Source organism: Cryptomeria japonica, chromosome 1, assembly GCF_030272615.1.
Source record: "Cryptomeria japonica chromosome 1, Sugi_1.0, whole genome shotgun sequence".
NCBI classification, from domain to species: domain Eukaryota; kingdom Viridiplantae; phylum Streptophyta; class Pinopsida; order Cupressales; family Cupressaceae; genus Cryptomeria; species Cryptomeria japonica.
In genome coordinates, this window is record NC_081405.1 from 373713627 (window position 1) to 373731956 (window position 18330).

The 18330-nt window shown below is 36.0% G+C and overlaps 1 protein-coding gene across 1 annotated transcript in view; it reads right to left on the minus strand.

The window, feature by feature from the left end:
* LOC131069093 (phototropin-1) overlaps positions 1–18330 on the minus strand; it is a 200255-nt gene that overhangs the window by 151780 nt on the left and 30145 nt on the right. Inside the window, exon 5 of the mRNA XM_059210054.1 lies at positions 15440–15707. Coding sequence (XP_059066037.1) covers positions 15440–15707 — 268 coding nt within the window. The remainder of the gene's footprint in view (positions 1–15439; positions 15708–18330) is intronic.

The following is an 18330-nucleotide window of genomic DNA, read 5'->3' on the forward strand; positions in this document are numbered from 1 at the left end:
GCAAAGTGATAAGCTGAAAAATATTTCTCACCTTGTGGAGATACAAGCATTGCACCTCCACCTGCCCCATTTTTGCTTTTTGATCCATCAAAGAACAACTGCCAAACTTGATTGTGTTGTTCTGAAAATTCACTTGTATCTTTTACAAGATTTGGCATAATAGAATCTGTTTCACAAATCATATAAATCCCAAAACCAGCATCTTCCACTTTGTTGTTTTGTGCATTATGAACATCTTCTGCTTCCCATTCATCCAAAAGGATGTCTGGAATATCATCGATATGTGTATTAGGAGATGAAGCAGAAAGATCATCATGTTCAAAGGCTAAATAGTTAGCATTCATTGGGCTGGGCACATAAGGTTCAATGTGATCCTTAGCAAGAACCTCGGATTTTATAGTGACCTTTGTACCATATCTGGTTTGGAAAAGCATATGAGACTAGTCTGAATAAAAGATACCCCCCAATTTTAGCTGTGAACTCCCTTGATAAACAAAGAGCAAAGTAAGGGGGTAAATCAATCACATAAATGTCTTGAGATATGGAGAAATTGGGGCAAGCATGAAGGGTTAAACTTGCTCCTTTTATGAGACCAACTATATTAACAGATGAGCCATCTAATTGCACTACTCCTTTCTCAAGTGGTTCATATTCTAATCCTAACTGATCTGCTACCTTTTTTGGCATTACTGAGCTCGTAGCTCCACTATCAACCATACAATTATGAACCAGCTTATCCCCAATGATTAAAGAGACATAAAATGGAGGAGGTTTCACATCTTTACCTTGTATTTTACTCCCTTTCTTGTCACTGTTCTGAGGTGCAGCTTCCTGATTGGTCAGCGCAACTTTGTGGGGTTCATTTACAATTTGTTTAGAAGATACCTCATCAAATAAGGCTTGCTTCAACAAGTCAGTCTGCCCCAGAATAGCTAAAGAATCCCACATAGACATAGTCACATTCATTTTTTTCATATTTTCAACTATATTGAACGGAACAATAGCATGTACCTTTGGCTGGACCTTAGCAACAGCAGGGTGTACTTGCTGTTGTTGCTGCTCATGAGTTGTCACGAATGAGTTTTTTATAGAATATGTTGTACTCTAGGCACAGATGAGTCTGTTGCTGTTGTATCTTTATTTTTTGGTGCAGAATCGTTATTTGAGGCTCTTTTCTTAGCTCTGTTGTATACAGCAACAGGAGGATCATCTTTGCCTATAGCACAGAACTCATCTCCTTGCCAATTTATATAAGTAGCATCAGCTGGGATTATATCTTGTTGTTGCTCAGGTTCAGTCTTAGGCACATTCTGTGAAGTTGAAGTACCTTGAACCATTAGAGCCTGATTTATGACTCCATTTGAACACGTAGCTTGATTGTGAGGTTGGTTGCAAGGATAGCACCAGTCAAATTTTGCGGCTAGATTGTTTTGTGTAGGGACGATATCTCTAACTGCATTCAAAGGTGCAGGTGCATAAGGCCTATAAGGTCTTTGATTGACATTCTGCCTATTTCCAGCAGCAATATTATTCTAATATGGTTGCCTATTACCTTGGTATTGGCCTTGGTTTGGTTGCTGGAAAGGCTGACTTACAACTTGATTCTGAGCCTGATAAGGTTGTCTAGGCTGAAACTGCTGCTTTTTTAGGTTTACAAGCTCATTGCTGAAAGTTTGTAGCAATCCTTCAATCTTTTGTTGGTTGTTCTTAATATCTTGAAGATCAGGAGAAGGTCCTGCAACCACTATCTCTTGGCTAGGAATAGTTGGCAAAGGATTGAATGGTGGTATACTTAATGGCATGTTAGACTGGATATTGGGGAAAATAGGCATTGGAGGTCTGGGTGCTATTTTACCCGTTTGGATAAGACTATTTTCAGCTCTCACAAAAATACCAAAAGCTTGGGGAAAAGATACACCCCCATAGACTGTATCATTATTGATATATCACTATTTAAGCTTTTCAGATAATATAAAAAAACATGATCAGCTGATGGTCTTACCGAAACAGGAATCCTATTCCACGTCCTTTGAAAACGGCTGTTGAACTCCATCATCTGCTCTTGAGGAGCACGTTTGATGGTGGTCAGCTGCTCTACCAAAGACAGGTGATCTGATTTGTCTTCAAAATGTTTGGTAAATAATTCACCAAGCGTATCCCATGAATTTATTGAAGCTACAACCAACGTTCTATACCACTCTAAAGCTTTACCCTTAAAGGATGTTGCCAATAATTTAACAGCCACATCTTCTTCAGTAACATGATGCACACTACATAGGGAAGCGACATCTCTGATGTGATCAATCGCTGTAGTCTGACTTTCACCAGTAAAATCAGGCAAACTTTTAAGTGTTGCCAATGGCACATCATGATGTTGTACAAAGTTCAAGGGGCTGCCTTGATCAAAAGGAACAAACGCATGCACTCTTGGGAGTGCCATTATTGGAAAAACATGAGGAACAACAGCTATAAATAAAGGAACAAGAAGTAAAACAAGTGTTGTAGCAGATGTAGTACTTACTGTCAATAATGGAAATGTTGAAATTTGAAGACCAGATGCTCCTGATCTGCAAGTTGGACTTGCTGAATGCCTGATTTCCTCTCCTTTATATGGTCTTTCTTTCCTTTTGTACACCTGAAAAAATCAAGTGTTGATAACTGAAAACGATTCAAAGGCTGAGCCCTTGCAAGTGTTCTTCCTCTTCTCCTAGGAGGCTCTAGCTACAAATACTCAAAATAACTTGAGCTTCTAGTCTGGATCTGTCTCATAAAATATGAAAAACACTGATCTTTTCCACTCTTTTCACAAACAGAGTCGCCAGATATACAAATTTATCAATAAGAACAATAAAAATCTCTGACCTTAGTAGGAAAAGTGTCCCATCAGGAGTGCCAAATCTATTAAGGCCCAAAAGTGCACCCGAAAACTAAGCTATTAAAACCTAGCACTTTGGGATAACATGGAAACAATCATGAATCTGTGGGGAAACTATTATTATGATTGGACCTCCAGATAGGCCGGTTCCTGGTAATGATGGATCACCTACTCTAACAAGACCTTGAAGAACAGCTTCTGGAGAAAAGGGAGAGGGAATAAATAAGGATAAAAGAAAAAAACACAAGGAAAACTAAATAGGGTGATACACCATATAATCTGAAAAGTGACAGAAAAAATCTTCTAAATCCACCTGTTTTACACACATAAAATCTCTGAATTCATATCACAAAAGTGTTTCATGCAAAGGATCATTGCTCAGAAAATTGAAAGGAAATGACTTTCACAAACAATTAAATTGATAAATCACAACGCATGACCTGTGATTCATGCATGAGACAGAAACTTCAAGAAAGGTTATGTGATAAATAACACAAAAATGAAAATTACTCTCAATCACACAATGAAAAATAACTCAGAAATGAGAAGGGATAAACTGATATCTTTATTGAAATTTTTTGTCAGAACTGCAAATGGGTTACAAGAAAGAAACCTTAGCTAGGCTTGAGTAAAAATCCAGAACCCGGCACAACTGAAATCCTTCCTTCCTTTATGCAAAAAGCCTTCCAAAGGCAACGATAAGATGACTGGTGCTCAACTGAAAGTCTCCTTGAGTGATCTCCAAGTCAAAAATATCTCCAAATCTGAGTAGGGAAAGAAACCCCCACAAAAAGGCTTCAAACTCTACATAATTGTGTGAAATCAGGTGTAAACTCTTGGTCAACTGAAGGTTGACCCATGAAATACTCACAATCAGGCTCTAACTGCTGGAGAACTAGACCAAACTCATGAATAACTGCATTTCAAGCTCAAATTCGACCCCAAATTCTTGAGATAACCTCACCTCTCTAGGATTCAATATTTTCCCTCCATATGCATATTGGGAATAATTTTAAAGACACAAACAACAAATATTAATTGGATTTATAGATTATCCAATTAAAATATTCATTTCCATTTTTTATGTGTCTATGGATGAAAGGTATTGAATCCTAAAGTTAAAAGATGCAAAAATTTCAATTTCCTTTTAAGAATACTATTAGGAAATTTTAATATATGCAAAATAATTAATTTTAATATTTATTAATTATATTAATGTTGCTAAAATATGTTAATTTTTTTTTTACAACATTGATATATTTAATAAATGTTAAATTAATTTACATCTTTTAAATTTATAAGTCTTTGAAAGACATAGGGATTTTAAAGCCTCCCCACGGCTAGGGAAAGACTTATTATAACACATAAGTGAGAGTTTGGAACTCGACCACTATGTATTAATCACCTTGTATTGCAAAAATGTGATCCCATTAAAATGGGAAATAGCAAGATAGAGGGGAATAAAGCGATGAAAACCTAAAATCATTAGTCATTTTGCATTTGTCAACTTCACATTTTTCAACGCTGAAGAAGAACTCGCAGAGCTACTAGGGTTTCGGACTGAAGATGAAAAATGGGATTTGTACATTGACTCCTTCAATACATCAGTTATCTAGGACTTAACTGGTCTGCTCCATGCATTGGAAATTATAGGGTTTTCATTATAAACCACGGCATTGCTCCATTTTTGCAGAAAATGAGAGGTATTTTCAAAGTTTCAAACTGTGAACTTGGCATTCTATTTGGCACGAGCTCTGTTAGTGATATTTCATTTGCATTTTCTGGAAAACGAAATCTCTGCATATTTTGCACTTTTTCAGAAAGGAAATTTGACTCGCATAGCAGCTATATGTAGTTTTTACATTTTCTGAGAAATTTCCATATAATATGTTGGGTATATCTTCGCCATGAACGAGCTTTCTGCAATTTTCTGAAAGGAAACTCTGTAATTTTCACGTATCTCTGCTTTTGAAAGGAATTCTAGGGTTTTGACTTTTGAATCTCCAGTTGGCTTAAAACTTTTCATTTTTTTTTCATTTCATTTTTTAGTGTGACACTTTTGATAATGGTTCAGCAGCATGCTTTGTAGAGAACTAGTCTTTTCTAGGAACTGAAGAAAGTGGAACACTTCCTGCAGTTGGACACGGTGACACATTAGTAACCACTACATTGGCAGGTAGCGCTCCTGCAGAAACCCTTTTGTCGGTTTCTAGGGCAAATAGTTGTGGAACAGTACACTTTAACCTTGTCACTCCAACTTTTATTGGTCGATGATCTGAACCATCCAACACTGATATTGTATCTTCTACAGCTGCAATCTGAGATCTTTCTCCATTATTTCCTTTAGAACTAAAGTCTGTGCTACCTCTTGGTCCAATCTTTACTACATCCGGAAGAGAGGTACTCTGATGAGGAAAAAGTAAAAAAAATTGGCATTTGAGAAGACCACTTCCCAATTTTTTCGAGCACATTTGAACCAGACTTACAGGATTTCACCTCTGACAAATGATGGATCGATATAACACTGTTCCTCTCACAGTCTTCTTCAGTATTTTCTTCATCTTTATGTTTAGAATGGTTCTTCGTTTCATTGAATACTTTACACAGATGTTTCTTCTTGTCAATATATGCTTCTTCATTTGTACTATTACTCGCTTGAACAATTGTTTTCTTTTTTTTTTGTTCAACCTCTTTCTATGTCACCTTCATTCATTTGATCCGTGTGGTGAACTGCCTGGACTTGAAATGTTTGTTGGCAAAGTTGTGACCTGACACTCCATCGCATTGCATACTTTTGAAAAGATTCTAAAAGCATTCTATTTCCCTTTACTGTTGCATTAGAATTAGCTACCATAGCTTCAGATTAAGCTTATGCTTCTAGAATAGATGTGGTTTTCCTTTCCATTTGCAATATTGACAATTGCTTGACATATTCCTTCAAACTCCAGAACTTAGGCTCTCTTTCTGCATCTCTTCAGCTGCCTTTACACCATCTTATGCTTACTGTATACACCTACAAGTACACTCTGAAAAATCATAAAGTTTCTATGAGTTGGGCTCAACCCTTGTGTGAGCCTCATTTAATCCCACTCATAATAAAACCTCTGAAATTTGCAATTCTTTACCTGTCTCTGCATATTAAACAAACAGTTAGAAAAAACACTAATTCTCCAAGCAATGAGAATGACCTTTTCTTATTTGTCTTCCAAGATGTTTATTTTTCTGTCATGGGGATCTTGATTAAATAATGCAAATGTATAGGCAAGATCAGTAGGCATTTAGTCATTGCTTGGATCTTTTGATCTAACCTACTTCACTTTTTGACTTTTCAGGACAAGGAGGAGACTGGAAGGGAAAAGATGTCAAATATGCAGACCTACAACTTCGAGAGAAGACTTGTGCCAGCCATATACCCCCAGGCAATGGCTGGTTCCTTTCTTATCTCATCTATGCATTTGCTTTGTTTAATTTTGTTCTTCTCCTTTGCATAGGAAAATAAAGATCACTCTCACGATCTTGTGTGAGAGACCATTTATTTTGTAGATTACTTCTCGTAATCTTTTCAACTGTATAAAATATAATGAATTGAAAAACAATTGAAAGATTTTTCTGAAATTCACTACATGACTGTAATCTTTGCCTAGGTACTTGAATTTTCCATTAAATTGTAAATATCATGAAAATTTCAGTAACAGAAACCTTGGACAATCCTTATTATTTCCTTGTGATATGACCTTCATAGAACTGTGTAATATCTCTTACTGTGTTAGGCTTCACTACCTAAAACAAACAATAGGGTATTCATTTCTCAATGATACTTTTTACATTGTAAATCTATTATGACCATGGCTTTATTCTCATGATTTGGACTATGGACTGGATGAACCTGTAACTCACCCCAACATGGTTTCTCTTTAGCTATCATGGTCTTATCTAGCACTATACCCTTTGATACAATACAATGGAAGCTTGTCGGTAACATTTGTTCCTTGGGACTGTACTTTCATTGTATGCTTCTCTTACTATCTTAAATCCATTCTATCACTAAACCATATGTTGATCCTTGGCTGCTCCATGACTATGGATCTCTTATTTTTGCTCTTTGAATCTCTATATGTAATTAGGAGGATCTCTTCCATTGTGAAAGCTCTAATAGTCCATAATACTGCTCTATCACTGCATCACATTACAGAGGTTAGTAACATTCTTTTGTTCCTTCCTGTAGCTGCAAACTTGATACTTTGACCTTTATGGAGACCGCATATGGACTGTGGATTTGCCCCTTTGTGTGATGCTCATTGTTTTGAGGATGAGCTCTTTGAATATAACAATCTTCTATCCCACTATGATTGTTAAAACTTATTCACATCACTTCAATGACTATCTTCTAAATGCTTGTAACTGCTCTACATGCTTTTGTGTGATATAGACTGTACTTTGTATTTCACTTTTCAATATCTATGACCATTCTTTGATTGGTGCTTGCAATGTATGGCTATCTTTGTGATGTGACTACACCTTTATGATTTGCCTCTACATGGGTTTGCAACAGTGTCCATAGGCTTCTTGGGACTGTAACTGGAAATACAGTGGAATATCACTGTCTTTATTGGCCAAAACTGTCCTTAAAGCTATTAGCTGCCTCTCTATCAAAGGCACGTTGCTTTCTGAGTGTTTTATGAAAAGAAGACTTTATAATTGTCATACCGTTTCATGACTACAAGATCTATCAACAGCCCAATAATACTGTCCTCATGATGTTTTGTGTATAGTATATCTCTGAGCAGCTATCTTTTGTCTTTGGAAATGTGTTTGAAGGGTCTTGACTATGACTGTAGTCTTCTCGCTTCAGGTTGACTCCATTTGTTAATGATTCGTTATTTATACCAGTGGATTCATCAATTCACTATTGTGAATAACGAACCCTTTCTCAATTGAGTTATACTAAAGCAATAAGAATCCATGTTTCCTTTTAAACACTAGATTGCAGCATGCTGAGCTCAACCCTTGTGGGAGCCCATTTACTCCACATGTTGTGATTAAATGAAGTAATCAGTAATAAAACTTTACCTAAATCTGCACAAGGAAACAAACAATGTTAGATAAAAATGATGAAGCTTAAAGGCTTCCATTGAGGATCTTATGGCACTCTTATGACATTGCTTTGCCTTCTTTTTTGTTCTCTGATTTCTATATAACTTGTTCAATGCTCTATCAGGATGGATTGTACATTTGCTGATGTATATGATGTGAGTAGTGATCCTGAGCTCTAACATCTCTCTCCTATCCACTTGCAGATATTTAGAGACACTAGAGAAACACACAGGAGAATCCGACCAAATTCAACAAGCGACTTTTGGGGTTTGTCATTCCAGGCAATTACTGATCCCTATCCACTTCTTATATTTTTTCCTTTCTTGTTCATCAAACGTATAGTCTATTTTCATATAGCATAGAATAAGTTAATCCCACGGCTTGTGTGGGAAATTATACACTTGTAATCATTTTAATCAATTTCAATATATATGCAATTTTTTTTTTGAAATTAGCTCTATTTTACAAACTTGCACAATAATCTATAAACAATCTGATAAATGGATGCGTGAGAACGCACCAATGCCAAAATAAAATGTGTACCTCTTTCTCTTTACCTTGCAATAACTACTCAGCTCTACCTGATTGAGCAAGAAGTAAAACCAGGTAACAAGGAGATTGCAGAATTTGAAGCAAAGGGATTTGGATGTTGCAGCCTATACTGAGGAATTCCATAAACTTAGTATAAGGTCTGGTCATGTGGAGAAAGAGAGGGAGAAGGTGGCAAGGTATTTGAATGGCCTAAGACTTAATATACAAGATGAGATAAGCATAGTCACTCCTAGGACATTGGAAGAATGTTTCCAAGTGGTATCCAAGGCAAAGGAGAAGATAAGAAGAAGGCAAGAAAGACAAGGAAGAGGCAGAGGTAGCACTAGTAGAGGAAGAGGATCAAAACAATCCTTTGAAGACCAAGAAGAGACAAACAAAAGAAAGGACCAAGGTGCAAATTCAAGAGGTGGATTCAAAGGTTTCAGAGGTAGATTTTGTGGTGGCATAAGTTCAAACACATTTTCAGGTAGGTGTTATCATTGTAATGAGTTTGGCCATCCAGCATTCAAGTGCCCTAAAAAACAAAGTTCTACTTCAAGTGGAGGCAAAAGGATAAGTGAAAAGAGAGTGCAATTGGTGCAAGAAGATGAAGATGAGAGTGTAAACTCTCCAATGTAATATGCTGCTCCTAAAGTGGGAGAGTCATTTATGGTGAGAAGACAAATCCTAAAAGTATCCAAGGAGAAGGAGATGACCCAAAGAAGAACATTGTTCAAGACCACCTACAAATGCAAAGGCAAGGTATGTAAGGTAGTGGTAGATTCAAGTTCTACTGATAATATAGTGTCTAATGAAATGGTAGACAAACTGAATCTAGAGAAAATTCCTCATGAAACACCATATATAGACAAGTATATGAACAAATTGATAGATATGGGCATTGTTTTCACTTATGAGAAAATGAAACAAGAGGAGTCCTCTCTTGAAGATGATCAAAGAACAATCAATGAGGCATGAGAATCCCACCTTTGTCTACTCTATCGCAGTTGATCATGGATTCCACTTTGATCATGAGGCAGTGACACATGCAGTATTTGGTAAATGGATCGAAGATGTGATGGAACAAGTGGATGATTTCCTAACTCAGTTTGTCCAGGAATTCGACAAGACGACGATGCTCGCATTCAGGATAAAATATTTGGAAGGAGTTTGGGATGATTTCCAGCCTATACAAGAGAAGACCATTCACTGCCTCAGGATGCTGAAGAAAATTCCAATGTCCACGTTGACTCATGAGGGAGTTGTGCATGAGGGAGATATCTATGATTTCCAAGGTTGGTATTGTTCATTGGTCATGCGGAAATCTACTTATGAGCATGCACGGAGAGATTGTGCAGAGATGGAAGGATCAATTCGGGAGATTCAATCTAAGATCCTCACATCCATTGAAGAATTGTTAGGGGTAGATGTCAGTGCTTCTAGTGGTCTACACTTACAGTTGTTGAGAGAAAAGATGAAGTTCATGTACTTCAGCCAGTTGGAGGTTGAGAGAATAGATGAAGTTCATGTACTTCAGCCAGTTGGATTCTTTGAAGAAAAATCAAATTGATGATTTGGTTTCCCTGTTGATCCATGTCCATATTTCGCGGCAGCTTATGCTGAATTGGGAGAATACTTTGGATGCTTGCTCCGATGTGTTGGATGTGATAGATGCTCAGCGGGAGGCTTTGCCCAGCATTACCATGGAGGAGTTAAATTCAGTTTTCGCTAGATTCCTAGAATATGCTACTGGAGAGAGGAATGCAGGTCAGAATCTTCTAGAAGATTCCCTATTTGATGACTAGGCATCATTCCATTGGATCACATGTCGGTAATTCCTTTTTTGATGTAAACCCTAATTAGGGCAACTTTAGGGCTGTGTTGGCATGATCTTGGCCCTTGATTCTAAATGAATCTTGGCCATTCATTTCTTTTGAGGATCTATATAAACCCCATTGCCTCTAATTTGTAACAGAGATATTTTTGAGAATTGTCGTCTACATGCTGCAGATTTGAATATAAATCATTGAAGTTTGGTGATTTTTGTTTAAGTGTTGTATGCATTTGTGGTTCTCATTACCTCCAAGTTAGATTAGAATTTTAAATTAGAAATCAGTCATAGAGAGAATAGAAAAAGAGAACTAGATAGGGTTCCCTAGAGACCCTCTATCCTAGGCCCAAGGGCAGATCTCAGTCTCCCTTGGCCTCATGCAGTACACACCAAATGAGGTGGCATACCCAGTAAGGTATTCTGTCACCATTTTCCCTAATCATGTCATCCTTGTTCTAAGCCTTAGAATCCATACATTATAATAGAAAGCAGAAGAGTTGTCACAGTAAGGTGCCTTGGAAGCCCATCCTTCCTAGGCCAAAAGGAAGCACCCTTTTGTCCCTTTGGCCTCGTGGGACTCCCCGATCTTAAACCATGAGGTAGCGTACCTAGAAGGTGACCACTTCGCCATTTTCCTCACACTGTAATCTCTCTTTCTATCATAATCAATGACCAACAGTGATATTATTATTAATTAGTAAACACCAATATACTTCATGATTCAGATTTATTATTAATAAACAGTGATATCTCATGGTTCAAATTCATTATTATAGCAGGCATGAACATATTGTTTAGAGTAGCATTGTCCGATAGAATATCCATCAGAATAGACAGAAGATGTACAGTAGCATCCAATTAAACTTACAATATATCAAATGATGATTAGAAATTCACAGATTCCCTTGTCATTTTGTTGTATGGTGCATAGGAGACGATACCACTGGAGTGCTTACTGTAGAAGTCTCTATCTGATCGGTGCTTATTGAGAATCACTTGCTTTTTTCCTTCTTCCATCGTGGTCTTTTGGCCTTTATATCTTCATGTCCCATCGAATAGAGGCAACCCTTGGAATCTGTTGTCCCTATGGGAGGGTCACAACCCTTCTTAGTAAGGTCTCTTCATAACTTAATTGCTGCATTAAGTGCCTTAATTGCTGTTTGTTATCGATTATTTCTTTTAGAAGGGAATTGTTGTCCAATATATTATTTATTCTTATTAATCAAAGTGATGACTTCCACTTATACTTGTGGTGTTTGTGTTTAATCCTAGTAGATTAGTTCGATTCCACTTGGACAAATTATTAAGCAAGCCCGGTATGGGTTGAAGCGATTAGGATAAAATTTTGACGTCTTACCAAGTACAACAATTCCATTCTTTGCTGCAATAGTGCTGATAAAGGCTATTATTTCGGGGACGTGACATGTTGACTGATAATAGAGTACCAAGCGCAAAGGATATGGTACAACAAAGTAAGGATATTTTTTAAGATCTCAAGGAAAATTTGCAGTAGGATCAAAATCAGCAAAAGTTATATGCTGTTAGACATCGAACTGAAAGGGTCTTTGAGATTGATGACATGGTGTTTCTAAGGTTGCAGCCCTATAGGCAGTCCTCTATCAAATGGAATGGAGCTGAGAAGCTAAAACCACATTTTTATGGGCCCTATAAGGTGGTAAAGAAGTTTGGTGCAGTAGCTTATGAGTCGGAACTTCCAGCTAACAATAGAATTTACAAAACATTTCATGTTTCATGCCTGAAGAAGGCTCTTGGACAACAAGTCACTCCCTCACATGAACTACCTCCACTCGACTATGAAGACAAATTAATTCTTGAAACTGAGACAATATTGGATGTGAGAAAGAAGAGGTCAAGGAACAATATCATTCCTACATATTTGGTAATATGGAAAGGAATCCTCCTTGAAGATGGAACATGGGAGGGGTTTGAGATTTTTGAACATCCCTACTTGAAATTGCTCGAGGACAAGCAATTAGGGATGGGAGGATTGTAATCCCCATGATCTATGTGGATGGATCAGCCAACAAATAGTAAATAAATAAATAATAAAAATAATAATTTAAAAAAATATAATTAATTTTAATAAAATTGCCTCTTTGGGGTCAACCTGTTGCCTTTTACTTAATTATTTTTATTGCTTTTCCTTGAGTGGACGACTTGTTAAGTTGTGGCTGTTTCTTTTGTGTTGGTTTTATTGTGGTGGCCGACCCTTTTTGTGGTGGTTTTATGGGGTTGTGGCATTTCCAGGCATCGAAGTCATTGTACAAATCTGCATTAAACAAATGCACTAGAATTCTAAACACAACCTACGATCTCCAATTTGTGGTAGGACATAGCCCCTGTCATTGTTAGAGCTTGGTGTTTACCATTGCCTCTATTTTTCCAAGTGTCAAACTATGCTTTGAGTTCAAATCTTTCATCTTTTTTACAGGAGTCTAATGTTAGCTTGCAACTATTGGAAGTTTGGCAAATGCAGGAAGGTCTTCTATATTCTAAATTGTATGCGCTTATATCGCTCTAGATAGGAAAGGGTTACTCAGACCCTTTGTGCCATTGCAAAGGCGCCTATATTGAAATTCTATCTAGTGTAAAAGAACAGTGCCTGCATACAAATCTGAGTTACATAGCTATCAAGCTCAGTCTGTGTAAGGGTCACTCTTGGAATACAGACCCAAGGCAAAGAAGGCAAATCTCGAATCTGAATACATGTTCATCGATAGTAAGGATGCTAATGTGCAAGTTTGAGTTTCATTAAGTCTACAAGCTGGCTAGAGTTGACAACAGTATGAATTTATGAAGATGAGTTTTCTGATGTAAAGATCTAATAGAAATTATTTGATGAACTGTAAGATAGATCTGATTTCTAAAAAAGATTTAAATCCTACCGATAAAACCAAGTAGATAATGCACAAACATGTTCCTATGTATTTTCATTATCTATTTGTATTCTTTATGCAAGTATAAAATTAGAATTGTTACAACAATTTGGATTCTTTATTAGACTGCAATTTATGTTTAGGTATCTTTCATTACAAGTAAAACACGTACTCAAAATCTATTCAATAAATACAATGTCTCATTATCATAGGCAAGGACATGGTAAAGAAATTTGTTGGGATCTTCATTGTTGTAACCTTTATGGATTGAAAAATAATTCTAAAAAGATTTGTTGGACTAAAGAATTAAAGAAACAATCAATGAAATATTGTGTGCAAATGAATTTTGGATGGATTGATGGATCCAATTGGAAGAAGATTGCAAATATGTTACGAGGTTGTATAGGCATAAATATTCATATATTAAAAATGATAGCAATGAAGAAAATTTTAAATGTTTTGAGTATAGATAGAGTGTGCTAAAGTGGTTGCTGCTAAGAAAAAAGTAGAGCGCATGAAGAAGTTGTTGTTAGAGAAGAACCATGGAAAGAAAGGTAATCATGAAGGATACAAGTGGTTTCACAAGGTTGTCCCGAGGACAAGACAATGTTTTAGGACTGGGGAGAATGTTGGTAAGATATAGAGGGTTGTGAGGCACTACAAATGTAATTTGAGTCATTTTTAGACCCACATATCCATTATCTACCACTTAATAAGTCTTAAAACACCTCTAATCTGCCTAAATAGGCTATTAAAGTGTTAAATATTATCGAGGGAAAGGTAAATTTGTGTGATTAAGATAATTAAGTGTTAGTAAGAATGGATATGATGGAAAGGCATTATGAAAAGGCATTTAGAGGCTATATAAAGAAGGGAAAAGTGGGAAACAAAGTATGGAATAGTATGGAAGTGTGTGGAACAATACGAAGTAAATATATATGAAAATAAGAAAAAGAACAGGTGGGAGTAAATCATGAAGAATTAACTATAATACATGTATAATCCATGAAAGTGCATTAATGTATGATTTTATGTATATATGTGATGGAAATATATGTGTATATAATTTAATATAATTTGGTTTATACTTATTGCATATCTAAGTTCTCCCCTTTTTATTGAATCACACCAAGGTTTTGCTACATATAATAGAATAGCAAACCTTAGAATCTGCACAAATTTCTTTTGTTAATGCTTGCAAAGAACGGAAAGCACAAGTTAATAAATTGTAATCTAAAGTATCTACATAGTGTTTGACATTAATGAAATATATACAAGCATGCAAAGAAAGAACACCAGTAGAAGATATTAGGAGGTACCCCTCAAGGATTCTAAGATCATAATATAATTAAAAATAAGATAAAATTCACTATATGTGCATGATAGGTGGGCTTATCCTTCTATATTTAATTAAAAATGTGTGAGGTGAGTTGACTACTCAAGACTACATATCGTTATGCAAATATAAAGAGTTATACAAAATATTCAATAAGAGAGATTAAAAATATATTCTAACACACTATAAGCCTCAAGGCATTGTATAGAAATTACCATTCTCAAGGAAAATGCATTGAGTTGGAATCAATAAATTCAGAAGTCATCCTAACATCTCTTATAACATTGCTAAAATTTGTATTTTATCATTATGTATTATACATTGTTGGACAGTGTTCATATTTTCAGCCAAGCTTTGTTGAGTATTGAGGAATTACAAATAAAATACAAAATGGGAGAAAATCAAATTTTGTATAAAGCTACTACTTGTGTCAAAATTACTTTAAATAAATAATAAATATGAAAATATTCACCAGTAAAAGATTGGAAGGTTCCATAAAGTTTAAGTCTTGCAATGTTTTCTAGATTTGGCAAACATAAGTTCCTAGAGTTTTTTATTAGCTGTTTTATCAAATTGGTGTCTCTTTCCGATATGTTAAGAAATCAAGGCTATCTCATTGTTAAGCTGAGAAAGATGAAGGTTCAATATAAAGATCAAAAGATAACCCATGAATCTATCTTCACTTTATTTAACTAGTATATCTAATGAACCATTCTCTAGTGGTTTATTTTTAAAAGGTACTCAAGTATTTAAATAATAATGTTATATGCAAAATTGTTTCAAATTTTCAATCAAAAGAATAATTTCTTATGTTGTGAACAAAGTAGCAAAATATTCTTACAAATCTCCATGAAAGAAGTTGAGCTCAAACATACCTCGTGAAAGAGAGAACACTAGATTTCCTTCTTTTCTTTCCAGCCTCAAAAACTGCACTCAGTCTTGAAGATGATTTGCGTCGATCTGGAGTAGAAAACTTTGGATTTTCATTATTCATCCTTTCTATGCGCTCCATATGCATTTGAGCTACTGCACTTTCAGATTTCCGCATAGTTGGGCGATTTGTAGATTCAGAAAATGAGCAAGGAGTTTTTACTGCCAGCACGAGCTCTGTTACAGAACTTACAGCCATCTCTTTCTGACGAGCTGCAAAAAAAACAAATGGATCAAAATTGGAAGGAAAGCATCATTTAGAATTCTCAATTGCATGTTTTCATCTTCTTGAACGAATTCTTAACATAGAAGAGTTTCATAGTGGAGCTTATCGAACCTTTATAAGAAAATCAAAATGAAGAATAGTTAAAAAATAATTCAATGAAACAAGTAACAATTCCTAATCGTGTTTTCACTTATTACGTGTATCACAGAAATCATTGAGCAAAGCTCAAAGGTTTTTTGCTAGAGATTGTAAAGCTGCAAAATGGTAAATTTGAGTACCAAAAGCTAAGATGTGGTAAAATGGTGAGCAAGAAAAATATTTTTTACTGAGCAATAGCCATTACTTTATAAACGAAGTAAATAGTCATGAATGATGAATGTATATAATCATGGATGTATGTCACCAATCATTAGAATAGATGAGATGAGTGCTTGTTAGTTGCATTTTCCTACAACTATAAGAGTTCATTGGGTATGCCACCTTATGAGTTCCTGTTGGCAGACCAAATAAGCTACCTTTGGTTTGGTATAGGTAGGAGGACAAAGTGATAATTTTCCTAGATATGACTAAAGATATAAAAGAGCATGTGACACAAATCAAGGAGAGCAATAAAGCATAAGGTAGCAAAAAAGCTATGATAACACCCATATGTCCTACAAAAGTATGCTAATTTTTGAGCGCTTAAGAATACTTTGGCATAGCTGTTGGAATTCATTTTTGATCCATTTTCATATATTTGACATTGTATAGTGCTGATCTTAAATCAGGGAATCTATATGGGGCTGATAGTTCACAGGGGTACCACTATTTGTCAAGCCAATTAAAGATAAATGATGGTCAGATTATGGCAGCCATCAGACATTTTGACGACACTCATGAGTGGGTGGCAAAATGTTGTTGGTTAGATTCCAAGATACACATTGGGCATAGTGAACTTCTTTTTTCTGATTTTCAGTTAGAGAAGAATTAGTGGGAATAAGGACCAATTACTTGCACCTTCTTTCTGATAGAGATTGCCTCTTCATGCTTGGTGAGATCTATTTGGATGGCAGTTATGAGCATGGGTTGGAGGTGCATGAATATGATGACAAATCAGAAAATTTACATACGGCGTTGAGTCACCTAAGTCGCATCTTTTGGGAGGTCAGTTAATGGTAAGGGAAGAAATGGTTGAGGCAGCTCTAAACCATTTCGATCAAGTTCAAAAGATAATGGTAAGGATGTGTTGGAGGGTCTTAAGGCATTATGATGGTTCTGAGGAAGGTCCATCACTTGACGATTTGCATGTACTCAAGGAGGCCTTAGTAGTGGTTAAAACAAACTACCTACACCTTCTTATGGATAGAGACCATCTCCTTGCACTTGATGAGATATACTTTGATGTTTTGAGACAAAAGGACAATGACATGGGTAAAATTGGTGAGGATGACAGCATGACACAAGGGTATGATTGTAATGTCCCCTTTTTCCATTTTAGTTTGTTTTGGGGACTGTTGGCCAATTCTGAAACCCATTGGTCAGTCAGAGGCAGAATTAGGGTTTCCTATTTTCTAGGAGGATGTTTTAGCATTTTCGATGGCTTGCATGTTGGAGTTTGTCAGTTATGGTTTTGGATTCCTTCTGGGTTTTCAGAAAGCTTCGCAATCATGGTACATGCATAGCAAGCAACAAAGTTTGGCAAACTTACTATTTTTAGAGAGTGGAGGCATATTTCTTTGGGTTTTTTGAGAGCTTCACGGTGGTATAACATGCAAATCAATCTAAAGACTTTTTCCAGACTTACTATTTTTAGTAAGTTGCAATGACTGCTCAGAATGATGTTAAAATAACTTTGGAAACACTTACTGGTTTTAGCAGTATGCTATTTTTATTAAGTACTATTTTTAGCAATGCTATTTTTGGCAGGGGTTCTGCAACTCAACTCAGTGGCTATTTTTTGGCAGTATTTTTTTGGCAGGATCCTGTGTTCAAACTCAGATTATTATTTTCAGCAATGCAGTTGGCAGTATTCAGTATTTGGAAGCAAAAGTATTTTTTAATACTTTATTACTTTTCCCTTGGCCTAGGCGTAACTTGGGTATGACATTAAGGGGGGTCAATTTGGTGCTCAAATTATTAATTTTCAAATGTTGGGCTGGACATCCCTTTTGAGGTATTTTCTCATTAAAATTATATCCTAGCAATTGACTTAATATTTGTCTATATGGGGTGGCCACTAAAGGGAGAAAATACTTTGGTTCTAAATGAAATATTACTATCCCTCGGGCAATGTGGAGAAAGTGAAATGAAATGAAATGAGTGCAAATTAAAGGATATTTGAAAGTGGATGTTTAATCCCATATTGGAGGGAAAGGAAGTTCGACTTGAGGAGAAAGCTATAAATATGCACCTTGGCTCTCATTTTTGGGATCTATGAGAAAAATATATCGAAATGCTACCAAAATTTCGAATGAAGCTTCAGGGAATGCTTACCTCCTAGCCATAGCTCAATTTCTTGCTTGCAATACAGCAACTAGTTGAGCCAAAGACTGCTTTTCATTCAGGAAAGTGGATTGAAGACAATGTTGCAGATTTTTGTATTAGTTTGTGATTTTGAAGTGTTGTAGGTGT